Genomic DNA, 25,306 nt, shown 5'->3' on the forward strand with positions numbered 1-25,306 from the left:
GTGATTTCTAGCAAGCTAGAAATCACATATGACTTTTATCAGTGCTGCACGCTGATTTTCTCATTGGGCGGCGCTGATAGTATTCTTTCAGCTGGTATCCCGCTGGCAGTCCTCAGCGGGACACCAGCTGAAAGCTTCAAGAACAATGCAGCTGTTTGCATATACAAAACAGCTGCTTTGTTCTTGGAGCTATCGTGGCAGTATCCTGCTCCACCTGCATTATCTTTTAATTAGCTACTTGGAGTTATGCAAAGATCATCAAAACTGTCGCTCAAACTGTCGTTTGAGTGAATTTTGGGTGATCATCGTTCCGCGTAAATGGGCCTTAAAGCATTCTGTGCTGCTTTGATAGTTGAATCTATTGTGTTAAATGATAAACCGAGTCCTAACTACCAATTCCAATTTCTCCATCAATGTGTTTAGTAACTGTTTGTCACTTATAGAACCACGGCTGCTTTCAAACCTGCGTTAGGGTCAGTTCAAGGTTTCCGTCTCTCTGCTCCGTTTTTGGATCTGTTGTTTTATTCACTATTGATCTCAATGGGGTTTCAAAAAAACGGAGGGGTTTCAGTTTTTTTCCATTCCACTAGGTTTTTTGGAATGGCAAGATAATGGCAGTCAACAGCGTTATTTTTCCATGTAAAAAAAACGAAAACCTGATGGAATAGAAGGAAACAATCCTTTCTGTTTTCTGAAACTACATTGAAATCAATGGAGAAAAAAAATGGATCCGTTTTATTTCAGTTTCTCTCCTCCAAAAACAGAGAGACGGAAACCCTTAGCTAACCCTAACATAGGTGTGAAAGCAGCCTAAGTTACAGTACCACACTATGAACTGATGGCACAGATACACTGTATCAAACTGTGTTTGACAAATATGTTCAAAGATAAGTGTTCAATTTCTTAAGGATTGCAAAAAAACAAAGCTACCATTCATAACCAGTTACCCACACCATTCCATAGTGCAGCGCTAGTGACCACACTTCATGTAATATTATAGTATATCCTTTTGTTTTATAGCATTTCGCCTTGGGATACAAAGTTTAACCCAGCTCTACTGGTGATGCATTACAATGCAATCTATTGTCAGCTATGACACCCATACATCCGGATCAGTGCCAGATACGCCAAACTTAATTTGCTGAAAGAGTAGCATTAAATAATTTTGTCTTTGTTGGGCACTCGCTAATCTATGAGACATTAACTCACAAATGCAACTTCAATTAGTGCAGAATTGATGTTTGAGATCACCTACAAGTGTGCATGATGAGTTCAGATAGTGCTGATCCTGCAATCAATGGCGTACATCAAGGAGAAGGGGGCACTGAAGCAAAGATTAAAATGAGGCCCTTTTCAGTTGCTGCTTGACAGCACTATACTTGTAACCACTTGCAACAGCATGACCTGAAGCCCCCATCCCATTTTCATGATTCAAGTACATTTTCCGCTCTCTTCTTGCAGCGCCTATGGAGACCACATCCCTGTGCAGATTCTCACCAAGCATTGAAAGTAGGACCAGACCAACCTGGAATGGGCTCTTGGTCTCCATAGACCCCATAGCTGTCACATGTTCTGTTCCCTACAGTAGGTGTATTATTGCATCCAATATTCTAGTAATGTGCTGTTTTATCTACAAGTTGCATGTACTAGACTACTGGAGATGGGCTTAAGATTCATGTACACTCACTGCCAAAACAATCAAGCATCTAGAAGAAGTTGTCGGAATCGAATTAGACTTTCTATGTGTGATTGTAACGTGATATAAGTAAGTCCTTACAATATCCGAACAAAAGGATAATTTATTGCGGAAAACTGACCCCTTGAAGGGAGGCTTTAGTATCCTGTTGTACCGCCTCTTAACTTGGAGACCAAATATGATACGGGCAGGCTGGATGCTCTAGTACCCTGTTGTACCACCTCTAGCTTGGATACAAGATGTGATACAGGCAGGCATGGATGCTCTAGTACTGTGTTGGGCCGCCTCTAGCACCCTGTTGGGCCGCCTCTAGCTTGAGTGCAAGATGTGATACGAGTGAGCATAGAGGCTCTAGTACCCTGCTGTATCGCCTCTAACTTGGATACAAGATATGATACAGGTAGGCATGGAGGCTCTAGTACCTTGTTGTACCGCCTCTAACTTGGATAAAAGATATGATACAGGTGGGCTGGATGCTCTAGTACCCTGTTGTACCACCTCTAGCTTGGGTGCAAGATGTGATACGGGTGAGCATAGAGGCTCTAGTACCCTGTTGTATCGCCTCTAACTTGGATACAACATATGATACAGGCAGGAATGGAGCCTCTAGTACCTTGTTGTACCGCCTCTAACTTGGGTACAAGATATGACACAGGCGGGCTGGATGCTCTAGTACCCTGTTGGACTGCCTCTAACTTGGATACCAGATGTGATATGGATGGGCATGGAGGCTCTATTACCCTGTTGGGCCACCTCTAGCTTGGATGCAAGACGTGATATGGGCGGGAATGGAGGCATACAGGTTCTGGATGGTATCCCGTGGTATATCGGGCTACATTTTCTGTAACTGAGCCTCTTGATCGTGCAAATTGTAGACTGTCCAAGTTGGCATCCCAGATGGTCCCATACATGTTCAATTGGCGATAAATCTGGCGATCGACAGTCAATTGCAGTGTGGCAATGTTGTAGAGGCATTCCTGTGGCAACCTTGTTGTGTGCGGCCGAGCATTATCCTGCTGGAAAATGCCTCTTGGAAGCTGCCATGAGAGGAACATATGTGGCTGCAGGATGTCCAGAACATATCGCTGAGCTGTCAGTGTCCCTCGTACTACTATTTGGGGTGACTGGCTGTTGTATGTGATGGCCCCCTAGATCATCACACCAGCAGTGGGGGCAGGGTCCTGCTCCCCAGCAAAGGCAGCATTGAGGCATTCACCCCTAGGTCTTAAGACACAAACACAGCTGTCGTCTATACCCAATCTAAATCTGCCTTTGTCGCTGAAGCCAACACAGTTCCACTCCGTAGCAGTTCAGTTTCATCATTCATGACACCATTGCAAACAGACATGACTGTGGGTGGGTGTGAAAAGCAGTATATCTAATGGGTGTTGAGACCAAATACTCTTTAGTGCCTGGAAAAGGTTCAGACAGACACAGGTCCTGTAACGATGGTGCCATCTGTCTCTGGATGGAGGACAATGAAATATTATGAGCTTGTCATGCATGTTGGACAATCCTCTGTGTGATTGTTCTCAGTGAGAGAAACCAAGTAATCTTGTAGATATGATACCTTTTAATGCCTAACAAAAATACATGATGCCACTGCAAGCAAGCTTTCGAGGATATCTCGCCCCCTTCTTCCGGCTCTTGAATGAAACTAGTTTGGATGGCACACAATTATAACATACAGATGCAGAGGGGAGGAGAACAAATTGCTATTGATCTAAATAAATGTTCATACTCAAATTTGAGACTGTTTTGCACTCAGAACTTAAAACAACAGAAAAACAAAGCTAAGACCTACATCGTAAATCAGTCCACTGAGCTCAGGACCGTTTCATAATGTGTCTTATCTCTCCTTCAACCTGCACATAGAGGGAGATGCACAGGATAGGTGATCAAAGTCTGATCGGTGGGGGATTCACCACTGAGATCCTCACCTATTCCTAGAACGGGTGTCCCATATTTCCCTCTCCTTCTCACTGTGGGCTCACGGCACCCCCCGCAGTGAGGAGGAGATTGAATAAAGTGGTGGCCGTTTGTATGTGATGATGCTCCATTTATTTTCAGTGGGATTGCTGGAGATAGCCTAGTACAAGCGCTCTGCTATTTTCTCATTGAAATAAAAGGAGCGGCACCTTGTATGCACGACCACCACTTAATTCCAACTCCATGAATCCGCAGTGAGGAGGGGAGAGGGGTACGGGACCCTCATTCTTAGGATTGGTGGATGTCTCAGTACTTAGACCCCAACTGATCAGAATTTTATAATCTTATCCTGTGAATAGATAAAGGGGTTATATGAAGATTGACTTTTATTAAGTGTTAAAGAGGTTATACCACGATACCACGAAGTTATTCCCTTGTAGTGGCCCAGTACATCATCCTGGTCCCCTCCATAAATGTTATACATGTTTATCTTATGTGGATGTACTGCGCAAGCCTATATTGTCATTTCCAGTAAGTGTGTTGCACAGTTGTGGTGCTTGAGGGGTTAACTTTTAATAAAATCCAAAGCCTGCATATCAATGAGTCAAGTCTGTCACATCACGTAGTATGAGAGAAGGTATAAATAGGAGCGATTGAGAGCGGGAAAGAGTTCCATATTGAGTAGTGGGAGCTCCATCCTCAGGTGTGGCAAGAGTTCCACCTAACACAGAGCCACATGGAGGCACCTTTAGTCTCCTTGTGGTGAAGATGGAGGCAGAGGAGAGATTTCCAGTGCTGTCCTGTGGTCTGGATGTGAGTGGAGTGAGCCCCCCCAAAAGGTTAGAGAGCACTAGTAAGTAACTACTTCTTCTCAAGGCCAGTGCAGAGGTACTACCTGAACATTTAAGTTTCCTATGCGGCCGTCCAGAGTCAGGATGACCACGTAGAGGTACACCCTATAATTGTCACACTCATGCATCTTCAAGTCGGGTCAAAGGTACTAAGAGAAAACTAGTCTTTAGTCACACACGTACGTCTTTGAGCCGGTATGAGCCGTGTGGAGGTATTACATTGTGAAGTCAATTGCCTGTACTGTAATGTCTTTAATTGAACTGCCTTGCATTAATTATTTTCAAGTTTATCAAGTAAATTTGGCAGGGGCCCTAATCATTCCTAGGGACTCATGGTACTGTCTGAAACTACATTTATTCTCTGCCAGGGATCATATCGGTGTGTGAAGGAATGGTGGCGTCACCTGTGACAACTACAACTACCATTATCCTGTGTATTGGCATTCCCTATCCTAAGGGTGTCTTTGGTGGCCTTGCAGTGACACTCTGGCCTTGGCTGCGTGTATACCACCAGGAAGGAGTCTGGTAAGTGCCATTGTGACACATCCGCACTATGCCCTCCCAGCCCCCCACGTATGCCAGGTGTCCAGGGACTCCCTATAGGACGCTGCATGCTATCCACAAGATAGAGGATAACCTGCTGATCAGTGGGGGTCTGATCACTGAGACTCAAGTGCCTCTCCGCCTGTCACTGCAGGGTCTGTTGGCTGAACATGTGCGATCGGCACTCTATTCATTTCAGAGAGGCTGATGGAAAAAAATTGAGCGCTTGCCACTGGGCTATTTCCGCAGTCCCATTGAAAGTGAATGTAGCTTCATTCAGCAGAGGGTGTAGTAAGCCCACAGTGAACGGTGAGGAGGAAGGGAAGACACGGGACTCCTGTTCTTGGGATCACCGCCTTGACCCCCACCGATCAGCATGTTATCCCCTATCCTGTGGAAAGGGAATAAGCCTTTTAAAAAAAACAAAACACATTCCCAGGTCTGCTTTGTAAATAACCCGTTTCTTCAAGTAGTTGTGGGGTTGCTTTGGCTCTTTGCGGAATAAAATGTTGATCTGTTTGTTGCAGTGAGATGTAAATATTCTTCCTCCCAGAGGAGATAAACTGGCGCATTTAGTTTACGGTTAATATTGATATTTGTAACCTTGTTGCTGTAACTAACTTGTGCCATAAACAAAACACAATTATTATTTTGTGATTTGCCAAGTGCAGAAAAAATAGCATTCTTTATGCGTATGCATCTGTCAATGGTAATTGCATTGTAATATTCACAAGCCAACTGTGAAAACATTGAAATACTAATCACATTGGCATTATGACTTATGAGCAACAATCAGTGCGATCAGTAAACATTTTCCCATCTAAATTGTCTGAGCAATAATTGGGGAATGAAAACTAGTGCAAATGATTAGAGAGCAGATCCAGGAAAATATGGCATCTCAGAACTAGGGGGAAGATAAAAATGACAGGCAAGCAAATCGGATTCTGCTCATATTATTCTGCAAGGAATCAATTATAAAAGCTGTTTTCATGCAGATGAGAAGAATATCAAGAGCCGGGGTGTCGAAGTTCAGCCTACCGGATGTTCTTGCTGGTAAGAAGCACAGTTCTAAAAAGATAAAACTAAAGAGATTCGTTCTCCTATTTTCCACATACTTTAGCCTATTGCAAATGTTTAACTTGATCTATTAAAGGGGATATGGACAGAAAATGGGAGAGTTTAGATATGATGATCCTTGATAAGTGCCAGGCGCTTGATTTAATAAGTAGGATCTGTGTCATCCAGAGAGAACAGTTTTGCCGTACTCTGGTTCAGGTCCCTGACCCCTCTTCATAGGTAACAAGCAAGTGAATATATATGCTGACTTTACCAGTTTACTAGTAATATGATGCTTTTGAATGAAATTTATGTCTTCACCTATGGCATGATATGTAAAGTGGCACATTAAAATAATGGTTTTCTGAGAAATAGTGGGTATTCAGCTTCGTGCAATCCCTACTTGTTAGAGTGATCCCTTAACAATAAGCTGATCACCAAGAGTTCACCTGCTGGAACCCACAGCGATCAGTTGTCATCTGTGGGGAAACCTGACAGTAAGGCTGCCTGTCCACGGGCGAAGTGATATGCCGCAGCAGATCTCTGCCGCGGGATTCGCCGCCCAGGAACAGGTGAGAGCTGACAGCTCTCCGCACTGAGCCTATCGCATGCCACGATTTAGATCCAGCGAGCGGAGAATCACTGTGATTGTCTACTCGTGGACACCGGCCCTGCGCTTCACACGGCGTGATTTGTCGGCGATTTACCGCCGACGAATCGTCGCCCGTGGACAGGAGTCTTTATTTTCTATCCAGAGTCATCACAGGGGAAATTAAAGGGGTTCTCCGGTTACTTGACAATATTGCCTCCAGGGCTAAAATGAGAGGGGCAGTACTTACCTGTTTCCTACGATCCAGAGCTGAACCCCCACTGTGGTCTCAGCTGTTTTTTTTAAGATTAGATGTCATTCTCTGGAAATCAGATGATTGCTGTAACTAATCAGAGGCCGCAGTGTTACATTCCTGAACTCCTGGCATTATGGCACTCAGGATGTGTGTGCCGATGCCAGAACGAGTGGTGGCACTGCAGCAGTCGCCAGGCCTGCAATGCTGGAACGTAGCAGCAGAGAACAGGTTAGGAACTTCTATTCAGAGGCTCCGTTGCACATCTGGCACAAAATGCAGGAAGAGAGAGTCCATTGTGAAGGCCTTTTTTGTCCATTAAAATGGTGGTCAATGAAATGGAGACCAAATGGACACCATTAAAGTCAATGGGGTCCTTTGGCGCCGTCATAAGATGGATATGTTCGGCCTGGTAATTCCCCTTTTTCTGTTCTAAATGGAAGCAGGAAACTAAACACCTGCACGCAGGTGTGAACATAGCCTTAGTACTGCTCCTTTTCTTATTTTAGTGCAGGGGGCACTAAAGGGGGAGGGTGTCCAGTAACCGGACAACCCCTTTAAGCATTACACAATTCCCATTCAAATCAATGAGTTGTCCTTGTAATACACAATAGAACACGTCCACCAAAGAGAAAGATATGCTCTTCATAACCACTCACCACTATGGCTAAAGGTGATTATTGCCCGGATTCTTGCTGGAAACACTGAATGAAGGTGATAAATCGACCCTTGTACATGTGGCCGCCCCGAAAGGGCACTGAGAAAGAAATTTCTTGCCTCTCAGAGTCACTCGGTTTTTTAGCACAACTAATAGCAAGCGACTATCGAGTTGTGTAAATAGAAGCCACTCAATGTTTGAGTGACTCCCTTTTACCATGAAGGCAGGCAGGCCAGAACGATCGCCGGCCACTCCGTCTGCATTCACTCGATGATATTTAATTCTCTTTTAAGAAAAAATACTTCACTGGAGTCGAAGTACAAATTATATTGTCGACTGGGCTAGCGCTATCCTAAAACTAGTATAAAAACACCAACAATGGTGCTGCTGTACAAATGATTAATTGAACCATCAGGGCAAATGGTATAGTATGGTGCATTTTGACGCTCACAGGAGTCTTCATCAGGAACCTGATGAAGACCTCTGTAAAGGTTGAAATGCATTGTACTATAACATTTGCCCTGCCAGTTCAATAAATCCCGTTAGCCAGAATCTTTTGGTATCAGGGGTAGAGATGGGAAGGCCTGGGGGAAAAAAAACTGTAAAATTGGGGGGAAAAAGAGGTTTTTTTTTTCCAAAGCCAGTTTTTATGCTATATAATTTGAATACTATTTCATAGATATATTATTTATCATTGGAAAAGAACATGTTCTACACACTTTTCCCCAAAAAGTTTTCTGGAAAATAATGGCTTTGGAAAAAAAAGTTTTTTTCCCTAATTTTCAATTTTTTCTCCCAGGCCTTTTTATGTTTAGTCAGGGGCTTTCGGTGTCGGTCCTTTGTCCGGCATCAACATTGTTGCCGTTTTCTACTTTTCTCATTCCTGATAAATGGGTAGAGCTATTAAGGACCACACCTCAACTTATTCATCACGGCTTGTGGTGTTGGGACCAATAAGTGGGGACGCCCCCAAACATCAAGCATTCATTAGAGTTGTGCCAGGGCAAGCAGGTAAGCACAACCCCTTCAGATGAAATAAATAAAAATCTCCATGTATATTTTCCTGTTGATTAGAATATTACACAAAAGGGCCCATTTAGACCCAATGATTCTCGCTCAAAATTTGCTCAAACCAGTATTTTTTAAAAATGTTTTTATTAATCAAGAACAGTTACAATAATGTTGCTTTTGATAGCATCTTAAAAGTCTTTGAATTACATCAAAACAGATTTTGACCAGCTAAAGTAGTCTTGAGTGAGAATCATGGCTCTAAATGCACGGACAAAACAATTCTAGTTTTCTTGAATTGAGCGATGAACTCTTACCAGTGGTGCAGGCTGTTATCACAGACAGCAGTGCTGATAAGATTCTTTCAGCTCCTGTGCCGCTGGTAGTTCACAGTGGGACGCGAGCCGTAATCGCAGATAACAATACAGCTGTTTGCTTATGCAAAACAGCTGTATTGTTCGCTGAGCGATAGCAGCGGTGTCCCACTCTGCCTGCATAGCTCTTAAGTAGCTACTTGGTTACTATAGACTATGCAAAGATGATCGCTCAAACTGTCATTTGAGAGGTAATCTGTCAGTGTAAATGGGGTCTTAGCTCTGTGCCCCTGCCTTTGTTTTCTCTTTATTTGGAGTCATTTTATCAACTCAAAACCTGCAAAGAAAGAATGCTTAAAACCTTGCATAAGTATGGGTTGGCTCAGTGAAGACGTTTTTGAGTGTTAGTTATAATGTGAACTTTTCTTCAGCATATGAATCATCTGACCTCCTTCCCATCTCATATGAGGTCCACAATTTCAACTAGATTTTTATGTACTGATTTCAAATTTCAACTCATTTAATGTTATAAACTATTATTTTTTGGGAATATCAGCTGAGTCACTCTTTACATGTACTTACCTCCCATGTTAATGACAGTCGGCTCACCGCTACATTACTCAGTCCCATGACGATGGCGAAGAATGAATTTAGATTTTTGTACTCCTTGCAACTGAAAAAAAAGTTTACTGAAAGTTAACATTGGAGGTGTACAAAAGGTCACGTGATATGTAATTAGCATAATCTCATATTGAGAGGAATTCCAATATTGAACTGAGAAAACAATAGTCTCTTACTAAAAACAAAAAATTAATTACGTGCTGAACTATTTTACTCCAGAAGAAGAGGAATGCAAGTAGTACAGGACCCAGGTTTGCCTAGGTCACAAATGTGCAGAGACCAAATGTAAGAAGAAGAAGCAAAGAAAGCAAAGTAAGTAAAAGAAAATGGGGGAAAAAAATCACTTTGGGAGGGATGAAAAAAAGGGCAAAAAGTAAGAATACATCTGTTGCCTAACATCTGCAATGTCTAATGATTAACATGTGAGTGCTAAGGCCAGTGATTGGCTGAAGAAGTCATACGAACAGCTTGAGACTGCTGCAGGGTGTCCAGGCCAAACTGGCAACGCTGGAGCGTCAAGACATTTAAGAGGTGAGCCATGGCCTTTATCTGTCTTGAACATACTTATCTGCTGTCTGCCCACTTTTGTAAAAACTGAAGAGATGCAGGAAAAGAAAGTGAGTACGAAGGCACACTGATACTAGACCAGTACCTGGTGTAAGGTGTAGGAGCTTTAGTCTCGCAAAGGCAATGCGTTTTGGTGCCATAATGGCGCCTTCCTCTGGCATTTTGCAAACTACTACGCAAGATGCAGCGAGTAACATCAATCAGTCACATGATTTTAAAAAAACCAGTCCTGTCAGCAGCACTCAAAGTTTACCTGCATAGGCGATGTATGCAAATACTGATATGCTATACCACTATACCACTCCTGGGAATCTGAGCCTTAATTCCAGTTGAAGCCAAGAAATAATGCAAATGTGGCAGCATATACGGTGCAAAGAAAAATCTTTCTCTGTATTCCTCCAGTTCCATTAAAAAGCAATGTTTCGACCTGCTGGTCTTTGTCAAGCTTGATTTTTATTTGCACCATATATGCTAACACATTTGCATTATTTCTTCTCATCCAGTCACATGATCACTCACACTGAGCAAGTAATAACACAAACAATAAAAACAAAATAGCTTATGCAGTAAAATACAAGTTAGTGCATCAAAACAGGCAGAAAAAAACAACCCAGAAAACAAACAAAGGACTTGTTAAACGATTATAGACCTATTTGCATATGTAAATAGGATTGTAATGTACAGCCCCAGTGGAAGCACATTGCAGAGTCTTTTGGAAATAGTATAGAAGAAGGGAACTGAAGCATGCTCGCAGGACCATGGATCGTCAAGGTCAACAGTAGAGATGAGCGAGTATACACGCTAAGGCACATTACTCGAGCGAGTAGTGCCTTAGCCGAGTATCTCCCCGCTCGTCTCTAAAGATTCAGCTGCCGGCGCGGGTGACAGGTGAGTTGCGGCGGGGAGCAGGGGGGAGAGAGGAAGAGAGAGATCTCTCCTCCATTCCGCTCCCCGCCGGCCCCCAAATCTTTAGAGACGAGCGGGGAGATACTCGGCTAAGGCACTACTCGCTCGAGTAATGTGCCTTAGCGAGTATATTCGCTCATCTCTAGTCAACAGGACTCCAATTAGTGATATATAGAATGAACGAATGCCTGTATATCAATTAATTAAAAACAATCAATTTCACAATAATTTAAATATAAGTTCATACAAGCCTAGCTAATGCAGAGGGAAAGTCATATAGTGCAGCAGTTTCTCTATTGTATTGAAGAAGGTGGAGCTCCGGCACTGAAATGCGTTGCCTTTGTGAGCATAAAGCTCCTACACCTGAGACACCGGTTACTGCTCCCGTTTCAACGCGCTCCGATATACCCTTTTCTTCCTGCATCTCTTCATTAGTGACGGAGGCTTGTCCGGGTCCATGGTAGAGCAGCTGCTGCTGTTTTATAGGCTGTACAGGTACAACTTTTCCTGTTGTTTTCTGCATATTTTAAAATTTAACTTCTAGTCATTCTGAGCTCTTTTATTAATAAATTTTTTTAAAACGTCCAATAACCCTTCTAAGCATGTTTGAAGGTATATTTTAATAAAAAATGTCTAAAAAAATGGACAAATTATCAAGCAATTAGTCTATATCTGCTTTATAAAATTGAAACGGAGCATGCTCCAGTAAATTATGCCCCAACCTGTAGAAGAAATCCCACGTGAGGTCGCTTATAGAGAATCAATGCTGAAATAGGAGTTGATTTATGCCAACTCAGCTTTTGTCTCTTTAAATTTGTACTTTGGAACTCTCAGTTGGAGCCCCCCGGCACTAAAAGGTACACTTAGCCTTTTTTATTTTTAGCCCTACGAAAGGTCTAGTAAAATAAAGGTAAACAGTTGCCTTCCTTTTAAGACTAAATTAACCGCATTAGAAGGATAAAAACATGACTTTAGCCAGACTTACTGGGCTCCTGCACTTAGCGCTCTGTCTTTTTGTTTGCTGCGCACTTTCAAATTTCTGTTTAAAAGATTTTTTTCTCTGAATTCCATTGTCTTTGGAGATTGTTATATTTTTAATTGGTCGTAATTAAGTATTTTCCTGGATCCTGCTGTGGAACGTGAACTCATTTTGAAAATTTATGTCTTTAAAGGATTTTTGTTTCTTTTCATTGCCCTGCTGCTTTTTGAGGCTATAAACGGTGGAAGAAAAACACCTTTAGCATTTTTTTTAAAGGCAATTGTTGAAAGCGAAAAGGATTTTGAGAGGAAGAAAGCAGCCTGCTACCCAGCGTGCTTAAATAGACAAGCCATAGGAGTGCAGAACCGGGCTGCCAGAGGTCATGCTGCTGGCCTACTGTGGATAAGCAGTCAGTCCCCCATCTAAACAGAAACGATTTTCTAGAGACCGTTGGAAAAAATTCACTTAGCATTATATCTTTATTAACAAGTGTCTGTAGAGGGAATATTACTTTGAAAATGGCTGTAATGCAGAAAAAAAAGCAAAAAAATCCACTTAAAATGTAAAAATATCTCCTAGATATTTTTGATCCACGTTTTGGAAATTGCCATAAAAAGTACTTACTGCGCAGCAATTTTAATAAATTTCTTCAGGAGTTGCACGCGCTTGCTGAGCTGAGGGCACAGGCAGATTTCAGTCACAACCCAGAGTTGGATTTCGTTGAAACGCCTCAGGAAAAGGTCCAAATTGGCCGTTGTCTTTTTGAAATTGTGCCTTCCAAAGGTGTGATAAATTAGCTCCAGCTGCAGATAGGATATGGTTAATTAACAATGATCACCAAAGGATATTACATGTATAATTGTGTGCAGAGTCAGCATTCGGTTAGAGGACCCTGTGTGAACTTTTTCTTTTGACTGATCCCCCATCGTAACAGCCCCTCTGCTTGTAATGTGGCTGATGTGTGTGAAGCAGATGAGACAACTGTTGTGTGTCCAATACAATATTGTTTGGGAATGTCAAGTTGTTACCTGCTATGCCAGTGTTCCAAACATTTTTGGGCTTATGGCACACCTCATCAAATAAATTATTTTATTTTGCGGTACTCCTGCAATAAAAAAAAAATCTGTCTTCTTCTCTCTCATTCTGTCTCTCTCTTTTCCGCCCTATCTCTCCCTCTCTCTAGTTCTCTCTCGTTCTGTCTCTCTTCTTCTCCCATCCTTTATTCCTGTCTCTATTTCTCTCCCCTTTGTGCGGCATCTCTGGGAGCTTTTTACAAAACACCAGTGCCCCATGGTGCTCGGGTTGGAATCGTGGTGCTGAGCGGTCATGTTGAGACTTGGACGCCTAAACAGAAGTCCTTCCCGATCTGTCCACACCTAGACAAACTTATGTGCCTTTGTAGGTTACGGAGGGGCCACCCTCTGCCACACAGTCACACCTTCTTCTAGAGGCTGCTCCATAGCAGACAAGCTTTACGGGTCATTGCCCTGAGTAGCCGCTATTTTTCACTTGACAGATCTCTCTCATAGTAGGGCTTGGCTAGGGCACATCCTACCAAATGTGAGAGCCAGAAGACACTACTAATACTTCAAGCAGTTTGTCTACACTGTCTGTATTCAGTCTCTGGCGCAAAAATGGTGCCCCATCTCTTTAAAGGGAATCAGTGACATCGGACCACCCCCATACATTAAAGCAATGAGTATAAAGGATGCTGATCTGAAATCTGTACTTTTTAACTTTATACTCTCTCCCATTTTTCTGCTGTGGACCCACAAACCTGTTGCACAATGCACAGAGAGGATGTCTGAGCGCATGCACCTTATGAAGAGAACTAGTCCTACTATGTATCAGCATACAGTGAATGTCCAGTATGTAATCCAACAGCAGGCATATGGAAGTGAGTATAAAGAAAAAGAATACAAAATTGAAGTAATTGTCCTTTTTAGTATTTGCAAATTCGTTTATGGGGGTGTTATAGGGTGACAAAGGCCGCCTGCACACGGGCATATTTGCATTGCAGAATCCGGGGCGGGCGTCCACCCCCGGGTCCTGCAGCAAATACCATCCATAGCATGCTATGAAAAAGTGCTTTTTCCTGCACACGAGCGGGAAATCAACTGCGATTTTCCGCTTGTCGAGGAAAAGTCGCAGCATGCTCTATCTTTGTGCGGTGACATCACTGAGTGGCTGTGATTGGCTCATCGAGCGCTGTCTTGGGCTCGATTAGCCAATCACAGCGCTTGCTTTCCTGGAGGCGGAGTATTCAAAGCCCCGTCACCAGGATGAAGCTCAGCTGTCAGACGGGGAGGATGCAATTTGCCGCAGCACCGCTGGAGACCATCAGGACACCGCGGACCAGGTGAGTATAGTTTTTTTTTAAAATGCAGGTTAGCTAGGTCTTATTTTCGAGGGACGCCTTATGTTTCAAGCCTCCCCCGAAAACCAGGGTAGGTCTTATTATCAGGGTAGGTCCAATTTTTGGGGAAACATGGTACTACTTTAAAAAAAATAAGATATCTTTGGAAAAACCTAAAATTTTCTGCTAACATGTTTTGTATGGTGAGCAGAAAGGTGACAACGATATAACAGGCGCATTCACCACTGCCAGCACAACCCAATCCCTTTACATGCTGATACATGGAGAGCAACCAGCAGCACTGCAATTCTTAATAGGAGAGTGATTTGCCCAGTGCAGTCACATAGGTCGCACACCTCTATGGCCAGCCCTGATTGTATGGAGATCTTCATTATATGTAATGATAAAAACATTTCAAAGTATCAGCAAGTCTAAATGACAGTACCCATAATAGTGTTACATAACAAAAGTGGGTACGAAGGACACAATCACATCAAGGACATTATAGCTTGGGTTTACACACAGCCCTGCAATATAAGAAGAAACCAGAAGTATGGTATAAGAGAGAACTATTGAGCTATGGTAGCATCATGGTACTCACATACTATAGCTCATGCTTGCCCAGGCCTCATTGCCAATTGCTTGCCTTGGTTGTATTTAAAATGTAACTCCAATGCAATTCTATAACTTCTTTTTGCGTCATTGCTTTATACTTTAGTTTTACAGTGCTACTCTTCACAGTTTTGATCAGGTACTCCTGATCTGCACCCATTAATACCTAGTTTTAACTCTAGAGGTGCAGTATTACAACAAATATGTTGTTTAAGTAAGGAACATCCTCTTAATTGTTTAGGGTCTATAAGTATATTCCTACTGTGCCTTAACGAACCACCTGCTTATGTAATAGTACAAGTGAACAAGTGATCATATTAGAATTGTATTCAACTTTATTTATATAGTGTATGTATAATGTGCAGCACTTTACATCACATGACAATGTGTTCTGTCCCCATCGGGGGGCACAATCTATAGTTACCTATCTGTATGGTTTCCTCCCATACTTTAAAAACAGAGTACCTGAAGGAAACCTACACAGACATAGAGAGAACATACAAACTCCATGCAGATGCTGTCCTTGGTGGGATTTGAACCCAAGACCCCAACACTGCAAGGCAACAGTGTTCATTTTCAAAGACTCATGGGCACGTTCTACACACCTCATGAACACAGTTGAAGAGGTCCCAGTCATGGATTGTCATCTGGTAAGCTAAGTCCTTCGAACTCATAAGTTCAAACGTTGACATAGAACCGGTAGATGGGCCTTCCTGTTCTGAAAGTGGTGTCTAAATAACAGAAAATCAATATTATTGATAAGCAATCAGACCGTCCCTTTACTGTTCCATAAACAAGTAGTTATTGTTATTAACTATATTGGTTAAGTCTAGAAAATGCTATAGAATGATATCCACATTTTAAGCTGCTTCGAAGGATGTCCATATATGAGGAGGGCATTTTTTTAGCTGGCAATATATATACTTTTTAAAATAAGTACACAGAATAAACAAAAAATGGATAAAAATAAAAATAAAAATTTGAACTATACAAAATGATCACCATTAGAGATGAGCGAACGTACTCGTCCGAGCTTGATGCTCGGGCGAATATTAGGGTGTTCGGGATGTTCGTTATTCGTAACGAACACCACACGATGTTCGGATGTTCCGGTTACTTTAACTTTCTTCCCTGAGAAATCTTTTCTATATGCGCTCAATGGGGCCGCTCAATGGGGCCAATCAGAGGCAGCCCTCACTCACCCATTCATGAATTCATGAATGGGTGTGAGTGAGGGCTGGCCTCTGATTGGTCAGGCTGTGACCAATCAGAGGCATCTTATTCAGCAGGCGGGGATTTTAAATCCCCGGCTGCTGAATACTACTCACAGCTGTTCAGAGCAGTTCAGGAGAACTGCAGCCTGCCGCGCTGAACTCCGTCTGCCGGCACCAGGTGAGTATATATATATTTTTTATTTTTACACATTTCTGGATGAATTGCAGGGAAGGGCTTATATATTTAAGCCCTTTCCGACAATTCATCCCGCGATCGCCGGCAGCCCATTGCATTCAGTGGAGTCGGCTGTATTGACGGCTCCATTGAATTCAATGGGCTAACATCGTTCTTCTCTGCCACAGCTGTTACAGCTGTGGCAGAGGAGAACGATCGTTATGCTGACAGTGCGGGGGGGGGGTCTCACTCTTGCCGCTATTGTGGCTTAATAGTGGGACCTGTGAACTTGAGATGCAGCCCAACATGTAGCCCCTCGCCTGCCCTATCCGTTGCTGTGTCGTTCCCATCATTTTCTTGAATTGCCAAGATTTTCACACATGAAAACCTTAGCGAGCATCGGCGAAATACAAAAATGTTCCGGTCGCCCATTGACTTCAATGGGGTTCGTTATTCGAAACGAACACTCGAACATCGCGGGAAGTTCGTTTCGAATAATGCGAACCCGAACATTTTGGTGTTCGCTCATCTTTAATCACCATATAATAGAATATTTCCAAAATCATTATAGAAGTTCATACCAATGAATCAAACTGATCTCGACGACAAGCAAAGAGCCGTCCATTCACAGTGAGCGTTGTAAACACAGATATGTCATTTGGCTTCAGGACAACTTTTTCTGTGGGTTATAGAAAAAAATTAAAATAAATAGTAAGTGCGCACTCATCTAAAATAGAACTATAATTTCAAGTATGCAAACCTGATCTGAACACATTTTTACAGTTTACATATAAAATGAATCTACATAAGAAGTTAAGTCAATTTGCGAAAAGTATAGCTTTATTTATGGTGAAAAAAAATATCACAGAACACCCTGCTGCTTATCTTATAGATAAAACATAACATAATTCAATTAAAAAGGCGGAACATGAACATATACCCTATTAAACCCTATTATGACCGCTAACAATATAAAGAACCCACACTGAGAAAGGCGACACCGTGTTGAATCTTCACCTTGGACAAACTATTAATAGATTTGATTTCCAATACCATCTCTATGCTGATGGCACCCAATGATGTACTTCTCCAGACATAAACACAGTTGTTGTCAGTGCCCAAACTAAATCATGATTCGTAGCTGAAGACAACCCGTTTCCACTCCATAGCAGTTCAGGCATCATTCACAACACCACTACAAACTGAGGTGATAGTGGGTGTCTAACGCAGTACACGTAATGGGCACCGTAGGACCAAATGTCCTTCAGGCAAACTCCTGGAAATGGTTCTGACATACACAAGGGCCTGTAACAATGGTGCCACCTGTGTCTGGATGGCAGACAACAAACAGTTGTACCTGCTCATGCTTCTTGGACAATCAGATGTTCCTTTATACTGGTGGTCTGTTGAGGGCATCCTGACTACAGTCACCTTGTGTGTGTGCCCTCATGTATTCACTGGTTCATAACTTCCTAACAGTCTGTTCATAATAGACCAGGTAGCGGGCAATTCGTTGATTCGACCATTTAACTTCTCGCATTTCAATGATTTGCCCCCTATGAAACGCTAACTGGGCAAAATTTTTTTGATTGCATCGTACAGGCATGCCTAGAGGTCAACAAGCTCTACACAAGGGGAAAAGAGGTCCACTGTACAAAAGTAGCTTCTGAGAGTCTTTATAGGCCAAGAGTGGAACAACTTTTAGCGCCTCAGGTGTATATTTTTACCTATGTGTATATTTCCTTACAGTCTGTAAATTATTGCAAGGAGGGTCCTTATACCTACTGTTAACTCAATACTGTAGGTTACAACTTAGGGTGGTTTCACATCTGCATAGGAACCTCTGGCTGGAGGTCCCGTTGCAGATCTGGCTGAAAATATCCCTTCTTCTTCTGTCCAAAAGCCGGGCAGCTGGGTAGAAAGAGGACAGACCCCATTATAGTCAATGGGTTTCATCAACGCTGTTCGGAGACGGAAGGGGAGACGGGGTTTCCCCTTTCCTGCTTCCTGAATGGAGCAGGAGAGCGGAATCCCTCCCACAGATGTGAAACCACCCATATTTTGTGTATGTGTCCCCAAATTTCTAAAGCGCTGCAGAATTTGTTGAGAGTGTATAAATAAAGATGATTATTGTGCGGGTGCTCCCCTTCTCGATTTTCTTTTAGTTTAATTATTATATGTTATGTTTTATCTATGAGGTTGGCAGTGAGTTTGTTCTGTGATTTTTGTTTAAAGGTTGCTGCACTGAGGATATACTTACCTTTAAAGGGGTCCTAATACTTGGACACTGTATACTCCAGAGCTGCACTAAAATTTGAACTCTCCCGGTATTTTCTGGTGGCTTGCACATAGACTGGTTTAGTAATTTGTGTTCTAAAAAGTGTGGTACAGTACAGTCATCTGATGTGTGAAAAGCTAAAGGAGGCCATACACATTAAATGAAGGTTGGATGAATCTGCCAATTTTGGAGGGAATAGAGGACCGTCTAGTTTGTATAAGAGGGTGGGAGGTGACAACATGGCAGATATTGGCGGAAAGAAGGATTGAGCATGTGAAATTTCAACATAAAGGACGCGATCCTTTGTACTCACAGAAGATAAGCCGCTGCCAAAGGTGTTTTGAAGTGACTTATTCCCTACTGAGAATAGACACTTGGCTGTAGGTTCATATTTTAAACCGTAAGTTGCAACCACAATCATGCATTGTGGAGGCTATAGTTGACTATATGAGTCCTTCAACATTCTTCCTGTACACTTCCCTGCTAGCTCACCCTTCTTTTTCCACATTATCAATCTTATGTTCATCTCACTGTTCTATTGAGGAGTCATCTGTGCTTACTTGAGTAAGCATAGAAGTACATGAAAAATGAGTAGAGACCCCTGTATGACAGCCATGCAAGTCCTCCCTATTTCTATTCTTTCAGTGGAAGGAGTAACGGAAAAATCTAATAGACTATGTAATCAATGTATTCATCTAATCCAGTGATTCCCAACTGGGGTACTGCAGTACCCTGGTACACGGTGAGATCCTGCCAGCGATGCCACAGTTCCAAAGTCGGGGAGCACTCAGCCTACATTAAATGGATTTTCCAGGCAAATCAATGGGAGCTGTGTGTGTAATTGCAATTATGAGCATTGGCCGTTATACAGGGTCAGGACAGAAGCACTACTCCGACCCTGGTGTATCCTGGCAGGCACTGCCTGGAACACCCCTTTAGGTTCCGTCCACACAGGGTGGATTTGCCGCTCGGACTGACCGCATAGAAATTCCACGAAATTTGCAGTAGAAGCAAAGTGGATGAGATTTTCAAAATTTTGTCCACAAGCTGTGGAAAAGATACTACCCAGAAAACCTGCCGCATGTGAACCCAGCTTTAAGGTATGTATACACATAGCAGAAAAGCTGAACCTCCGCAGCTGATTTCAGAAATCACCACGCTCCCTCTGACCTGTGAAGTCTTCAGCAACTCCTTCACCGGCCACCTGGCGGCCTCTAGTGAGCGCAGTGGAAGTGACCAGTGGTGGTGCGCTCACTAGAGGCCCCCAGGTACCTGGACTAAAGGAGGTAAAAATTAGACGTTGTGATAAGCCTCGCCCCTAACCACACCTCTTTTTTTTTGGTAAAGTTGCCTTGCAGAAATTTTTTTCCCCAAGGCTGAGAAAAACTGCACTAATCTATCTGATTAATGCTTCCAGAGATCTTATTCCTATTCAACATATTAGTCTAGAAGAACATGCGAAAAGACAAAGAAAACAATAACCGCAGGAGGGCAAGCGATGTCCGTTATTGCAGAGGTTATTATATATTAGCATTGGCTGCAGTTCTAAATTAAGGAGGTTACCATAGCTATGGCGGTAATAATGGCACACCGTCCCGCTTCATGTTTAGTTTTGTAATCCTTCAGAATGCGGTACAATCCAAACACACTGGATGGTGTTAACAATAAAGTGTAAGTGCTTTCCATCTCACATTTCCAGAGATTGTTTGAAGACCGGGTGTGAAGGAAATGATTATGAGATAAACACCGAACCTGTGATATCACTGCTGCTCCCAACATAGCGGACTGGGCTAATAATTTGTGAGTAATGTATAAACTATCATATACTGGTGCATTAGAATACTAAAAAAAAGGTTATTGTATGATGTACAGTAAAACCTCTACTAACGTTGGTAATCGGTTGGAAAGCAATTGGCTTTACCTGAAACTGTTGCCACTCAAGGGAATTATTTACGTAGGAATCCATGTACATACAATTAATTCATTCTAGACCTTCCAAAAAACACACAAAACCACATTTATTGGAGAATAAATATGGTATTTAATACAAAAAACCCCAATAATAAATGAATATACAAGACTATTGTAAAGAATAAATGAACATTTAACATGTTATTGAACATGTTAAGGTGTGTTATCTGTGGTATTACATAGGTCTGCAGGTCGCATCCACTACATCTGTCCTCAACGTTATCACTGTGCTCTCTGTGCTGTTACATAGGACTGTATGTGACATCTGCTGTACTACAGTACATTATCTGTCCCCAGCATTGTCACTGTGTTCGCTGTGGCGTTACATAGGACTGCGGGTCACTTCTACTACGTCATCTGTTCTCAACATTATCACTGTGTTTTCTGTGGTGTTACATAGGGCTGCAGGTGACATCTGATGTACTAGAGTACATTATCTGTCCTCATCGGTATCACTGTGGTGTTACGTAGGACTGCAGGTCACATCTACTGCGTCACCTGTCCTCAATGTTCCCACTGTGTTCTCTGTGGTGTTACATAGGACTGCAGGTGACATCTGCTGTCCTACAGTACATCATCTGTCCTCAGTGTTATCACTGTGTTCTCTGTGCTGTTACATTGGAGTGCATTCGTACAGTACTTTACTGTATTTGTGTATTACCCATCTCCGATGATGGAGAAGGGTGGGTTGCATTAGTAGCAGGAGACGCCGAGAAGGAGAGCACATGGGTTAAGCAGCAAGGTCACATAGGCTGGCACACGCTAGTGTTATTAGAGGCAACCAATGTTACTAGCCTTGCTCAAAATCGGAAATAGAGAAGCTCACCTGTGCTTAGGAGCCCGCACTACACCGCTGCTGCAGAGAACACTCCCTGTGTCAAATCCACCCGCCCAGTCCTGGCAGCTTCCAGCAGGAAAATCCACAGTAAAAAAGACTTTGATGTGACACTTGGGAAAAGTGTATTACTGCTTTATTGAAAAGTGCCTGTTTTAAAAGGCACTTTTCAATAAAGCGGTAATACACTTTTTCCCAAGTGTCACATCAAAGTCTTTTTTACTGTGAATTTTCTTACTCGAAATTGGTCTTAGTTAGAGATGAGCGAGCACGCTCGGATAAGGCAGTTACTCGAGCGAGCATCGCTCTTCTCGAATAACTGCATTCTCGTCCGAGCAGGCTCGGGGAGGCGGGGGGAGAGTGAGAAAGATCTCTCCCCTCCGCTACCCCCCCGAGCCTGGTCGGACGATAACTGCCTTATCCGAGCGTGCTCGTTCATCTCTAGTTTTAATAGATGTCAATACTAGAAGAAGTCTTATTGTATTATCATGTGATGCACATTGGAACTGCAGCTGCATTAAAATAATGTTGCTGTTTGTATTTAAAGGGGTCTTCTCATTTTATAAAGTGATGACATATAATCAGGATATGCCACCAATTTCTGATCTATGGGAATCTTGACCTTTGGGATCCGCACCAATCCTAAGAATGTAAGGGATACAGAGCCGATTTTGCACCAGGTCCCATAGAATGGCGCTCCCGGCCACCCGGCTGTACAGGGAACTGCTGCCACTACAGAGGCATAGCTGCAGACCTTTCATTCTCAGGTTGGGTGGGGTTCCCGCAAGTTGGACCTCCACCGATCATAAAATGGTGGCATATCCTAGTGATATGTCATGACTTTATGAGATAGGAATAACCCTCTAACCAAGATCTAACATGTAGAAATGTATTATTAATTATACAAAATCTATTTATGTCATCAAGTCAATCTCTCAACAGATGTAGCAAACATTTTCACATTGTGCAAACTTTAAAGGGTTGTGTCTAGATGCATCACACCTCCCGAAATGTGGGGTTTGGGGCAAACAGCTGTTAACCATCAGTCCCATACTCCGCATTAATGGCCATCCTGTAATACCAGGGTGGCAGAGGGTCCACCAGAACATGAGCCACTTCTACTGAGCAGCTCCTTATTCTGGGTCATAGAGGGGAGCCCCGAGTGAGGGACCCTACTGTATGATGTTCATATACTCTAAGAGGCCATATGAACAGGAGTTGTACTTTTACTACAACCCCTTTAACTACAATGTACGACGAATCTGTAAATCAATATCACAACTCGCCAATTGAATTAACAATTGCTACATCTGCATGTCTATCTATCTATCTTACTGCAGCAAAATTCACATTCCATCCTGGGTAGTGCTTTCAGAATATATCACAATGCAGAAAAAAAATAGATTTTTCTGGCTAACATGGAATCACGCTATATGATGTTAAATACTCTTGAATCCCATTCTTTTGAATTGTGTCATATATATGCGCGATCTTTATTCCCGCATGGCATTGCAGGGGGGAAAAAAAATTGCAGCATGTGCTATCTTTGAGTGTTCCCTCGAAACGCCTCACCCATTGTTTTCAATGGGGCCGGAAGCATATCACACGGCATGCAAAGTGCATGTGAGTGTGATGCGAGGTTTTCCTTTGAAAACAATAGAAAGCACTTGCCGAGCCTCCAGTGCGATCGCTACTTCCCTTTGATACAAAAACGCCTAACATCCGCGGGGACATCACATGTTCCTGACCGCAATAATTGGACTGAGCTTCACAACCCGATATTGTGCTTGCCCGTGTGAAATTAGCCTTAGGCCTCCTTACATCATGTCTCTTCTCTGTTCTGTTTTTTCCCATCAAGCTAACAGTATGCATAGATAGAAGTATTCAGACCCTTTGTTATGACACCTTCATTGGAGTCCACTTGTGGTAAATTCCGTTGATTGGACATAATTTTAAGAGACACATCACTGTCTAAATAAGCTCACAATGCATATCAGAGCCAAAACCAAGCCTAGAGGAGAAAAGAACTGAAAGTTCCCAAGAGCACAGGTGTCTCCATAATTCTTAGATGAAAGTAGTTTGGAACAACCAGGACTCTTCCAAGAGCTGGCCGACCCACCAATCTAGTTAATCGAAAGAGAAGGGCCTCGGCAAAAAAGGTGACCAAGAACCCAATGGTCACTCCGGCTGAGCTCCAAAGATCCTGTGTGCAGATGGTAGAAACTTCCAAGGTCAACCATTACTGCAGCACTCCATCAATCTGTGTTTTATGGCAGAGTGGCCAGAAAAAAAGCCTCTTCTCAGTAAAACACACAAGCCTGCCTGAAGCATCTAAAGGACTGTCAGACTGTGAGAAACAAGGTTCTCTTGTCTGATGAAACCAAGATTGAACTTTTTGCCCTCAATTCTAAGTGTTATGTCTGGAGGGAACCAGGCACTGCTTATCACCTGCCCAATACCATCCCTACTGTGCAGCATCATGGTAGCAGCACCATGCTGCAAGGCTGTTTTTCAGTGGCTGCGACAGGGAGACTGGTCCGGGTTGATGGAAATCTGAATGGAGCAAAATACAGAGCTATTCTTAATGAAAACATGATCTAGAGCACAAAGGACCTCAGACTGGGCAGAAAGTTCACCTTCCAATAAGACAATGACCCGAAGCACACAGCCAAGACCACACAGGAGTGGCTTAAGGGACAACTCTGTGAATGTCCTTGAGTGGCCCAGCCACAGCCCTGACTTGAACTCAATCGAACACTTCTGGAGAGATCTGAAAATGGCTGTCCACAGATGGTCACCATCCAACCTGACAAAGCTTAAGAGGATCTGCAGAAAATCCCAAAATCCAAGTATGCAGCCCTTGTGGCATCATACCCAAGATAATCACTGCCAAAAGTACGTCAACTAAGTACTGCGTACAGGGTGTCAATACTTATGTCATTGCAAAATATTAGTTTTTCATTGTTAACATTTTTTTACAAAGATCTCTAACATTCTCTTTTCACTTTGTCAATATAGGGTATTGAGCGCAGAATGATGGGGAAAAACTTGATCTATATTTTTCTTATTTCAACAAGGCCACAATATAACAAAACATAAAAGACTTTCCAGATGCACTGTACATACAACAACAAATTCCCCCCAAAAATCATAAAATTACAAATGGTAGGTACCATGTAGACATTTTTAAGGAACCGGCTTTTCTCCCTTGTGGTTGCTATTTAAGCCATTTGACTCATGGTCAGCCTCAGCACCTGAAAACCTTCAAGCAAAACCAGGATAAATACTACCTACTAACCAGATGAAGATAACGTTGCGTTATGTATTTTGGGCACTGTATATACACTTTTTCTTAAAAAAAAAAATCAAGCCCCTAGGAGTTGTCGTTTTGCTGCAAAACTCGGCATGTAGTTACATCTCGGGCATATATACAAATGATTAGAGTTCTGGCATGATTAGATGAACAATCTTGCCACTTGAGGCCCTAAAAGTGGTTTCCCCCTTGGCCTCTCAAAGACTAGTTGTGTGTAGTGACCTATATTTCCACTTGTGTAGAACTTGCTGACCACTAGATGCCTCTTTAATGCAATCAAAAAGATTTTGACCAGTTAACAGAGTTTGAGAGCGGGCGCATTATTAGGATGCGAGAAGCTGGATAGTTGTATATCGACGAATTGCCTGCTACCTGGGCCATTCAAACCACATTGTTAGGAGGTATGGGAATCAGTTGATGCGTGAGTACACACACAAGGCGTCCAGACTCAGGACATCCTCAACAGTCCATTTGTAAAGAGGATCGTCTGATCCTCCGACAAGCATGAGCAGCTCCAACTGTTTCATTGTCCACCATCCAGAGACAAGTGGCACCATCGATAATGGCCCCTGTGTTGTCAGA

The 25,306-nt window shown here is 42.7% G+C and overlaps 1 protein-coding gene across 3 annotated transcripts in view; it reads right to left on the minus strand.

The window, feature by feature from the left end:
* The window catches only part of RAPGEF4 (Rap guanine nucleotide exchange factor 4), a 270,214-nt gene that overhangs the window by 15,977 nt on the left and 228,931 nt on the right, over positions 1 to 25,306 (minus strand). For all 3 annotated transcript variants that reach the window (XM_066575843.1, XM_066575842.1, XM_066575840.1), the window contains 4 exons: positions 16,909 to 17,006; positions 15,544 to 15,669; positions 12,595 to 12,773; positions 9,480 to 9,570 (listed from right to left, as the gene is read on the minus strand). In XM_066575843.1, the coding sequence (XP_066431940.1) occupies positions 9,480 to 9,570; positions 12,595 to 12,773; positions 15,544 to 15,669; positions 16,909 to 17,006 (494 nt within the window). The remainder of the gene's footprint in view (positions 1 to 9,479; positions 9,571 to 12,594; positions 12,774 to 15,543; positions 15,670 to 16,908; positions 17,007 to 25,306) is intronic.

Source organism: Eleutherodactylus coqui, chromosome 8 (genome assembly GCF_035609145.1).
Source record: "Eleutherodactylus coqui strain aEleCoq1 chromosome 8, aEleCoq1.hap1, whole genome shotgun sequence".
In the NCBI taxonomy this organism is placed as follows: domain Eukaryota; kingdom Metazoa; phylum Chordata; class Amphibia; order Anura; family Eleutherodactylidae; genus Eleutherodactylus; species Eleutherodactylus coqui.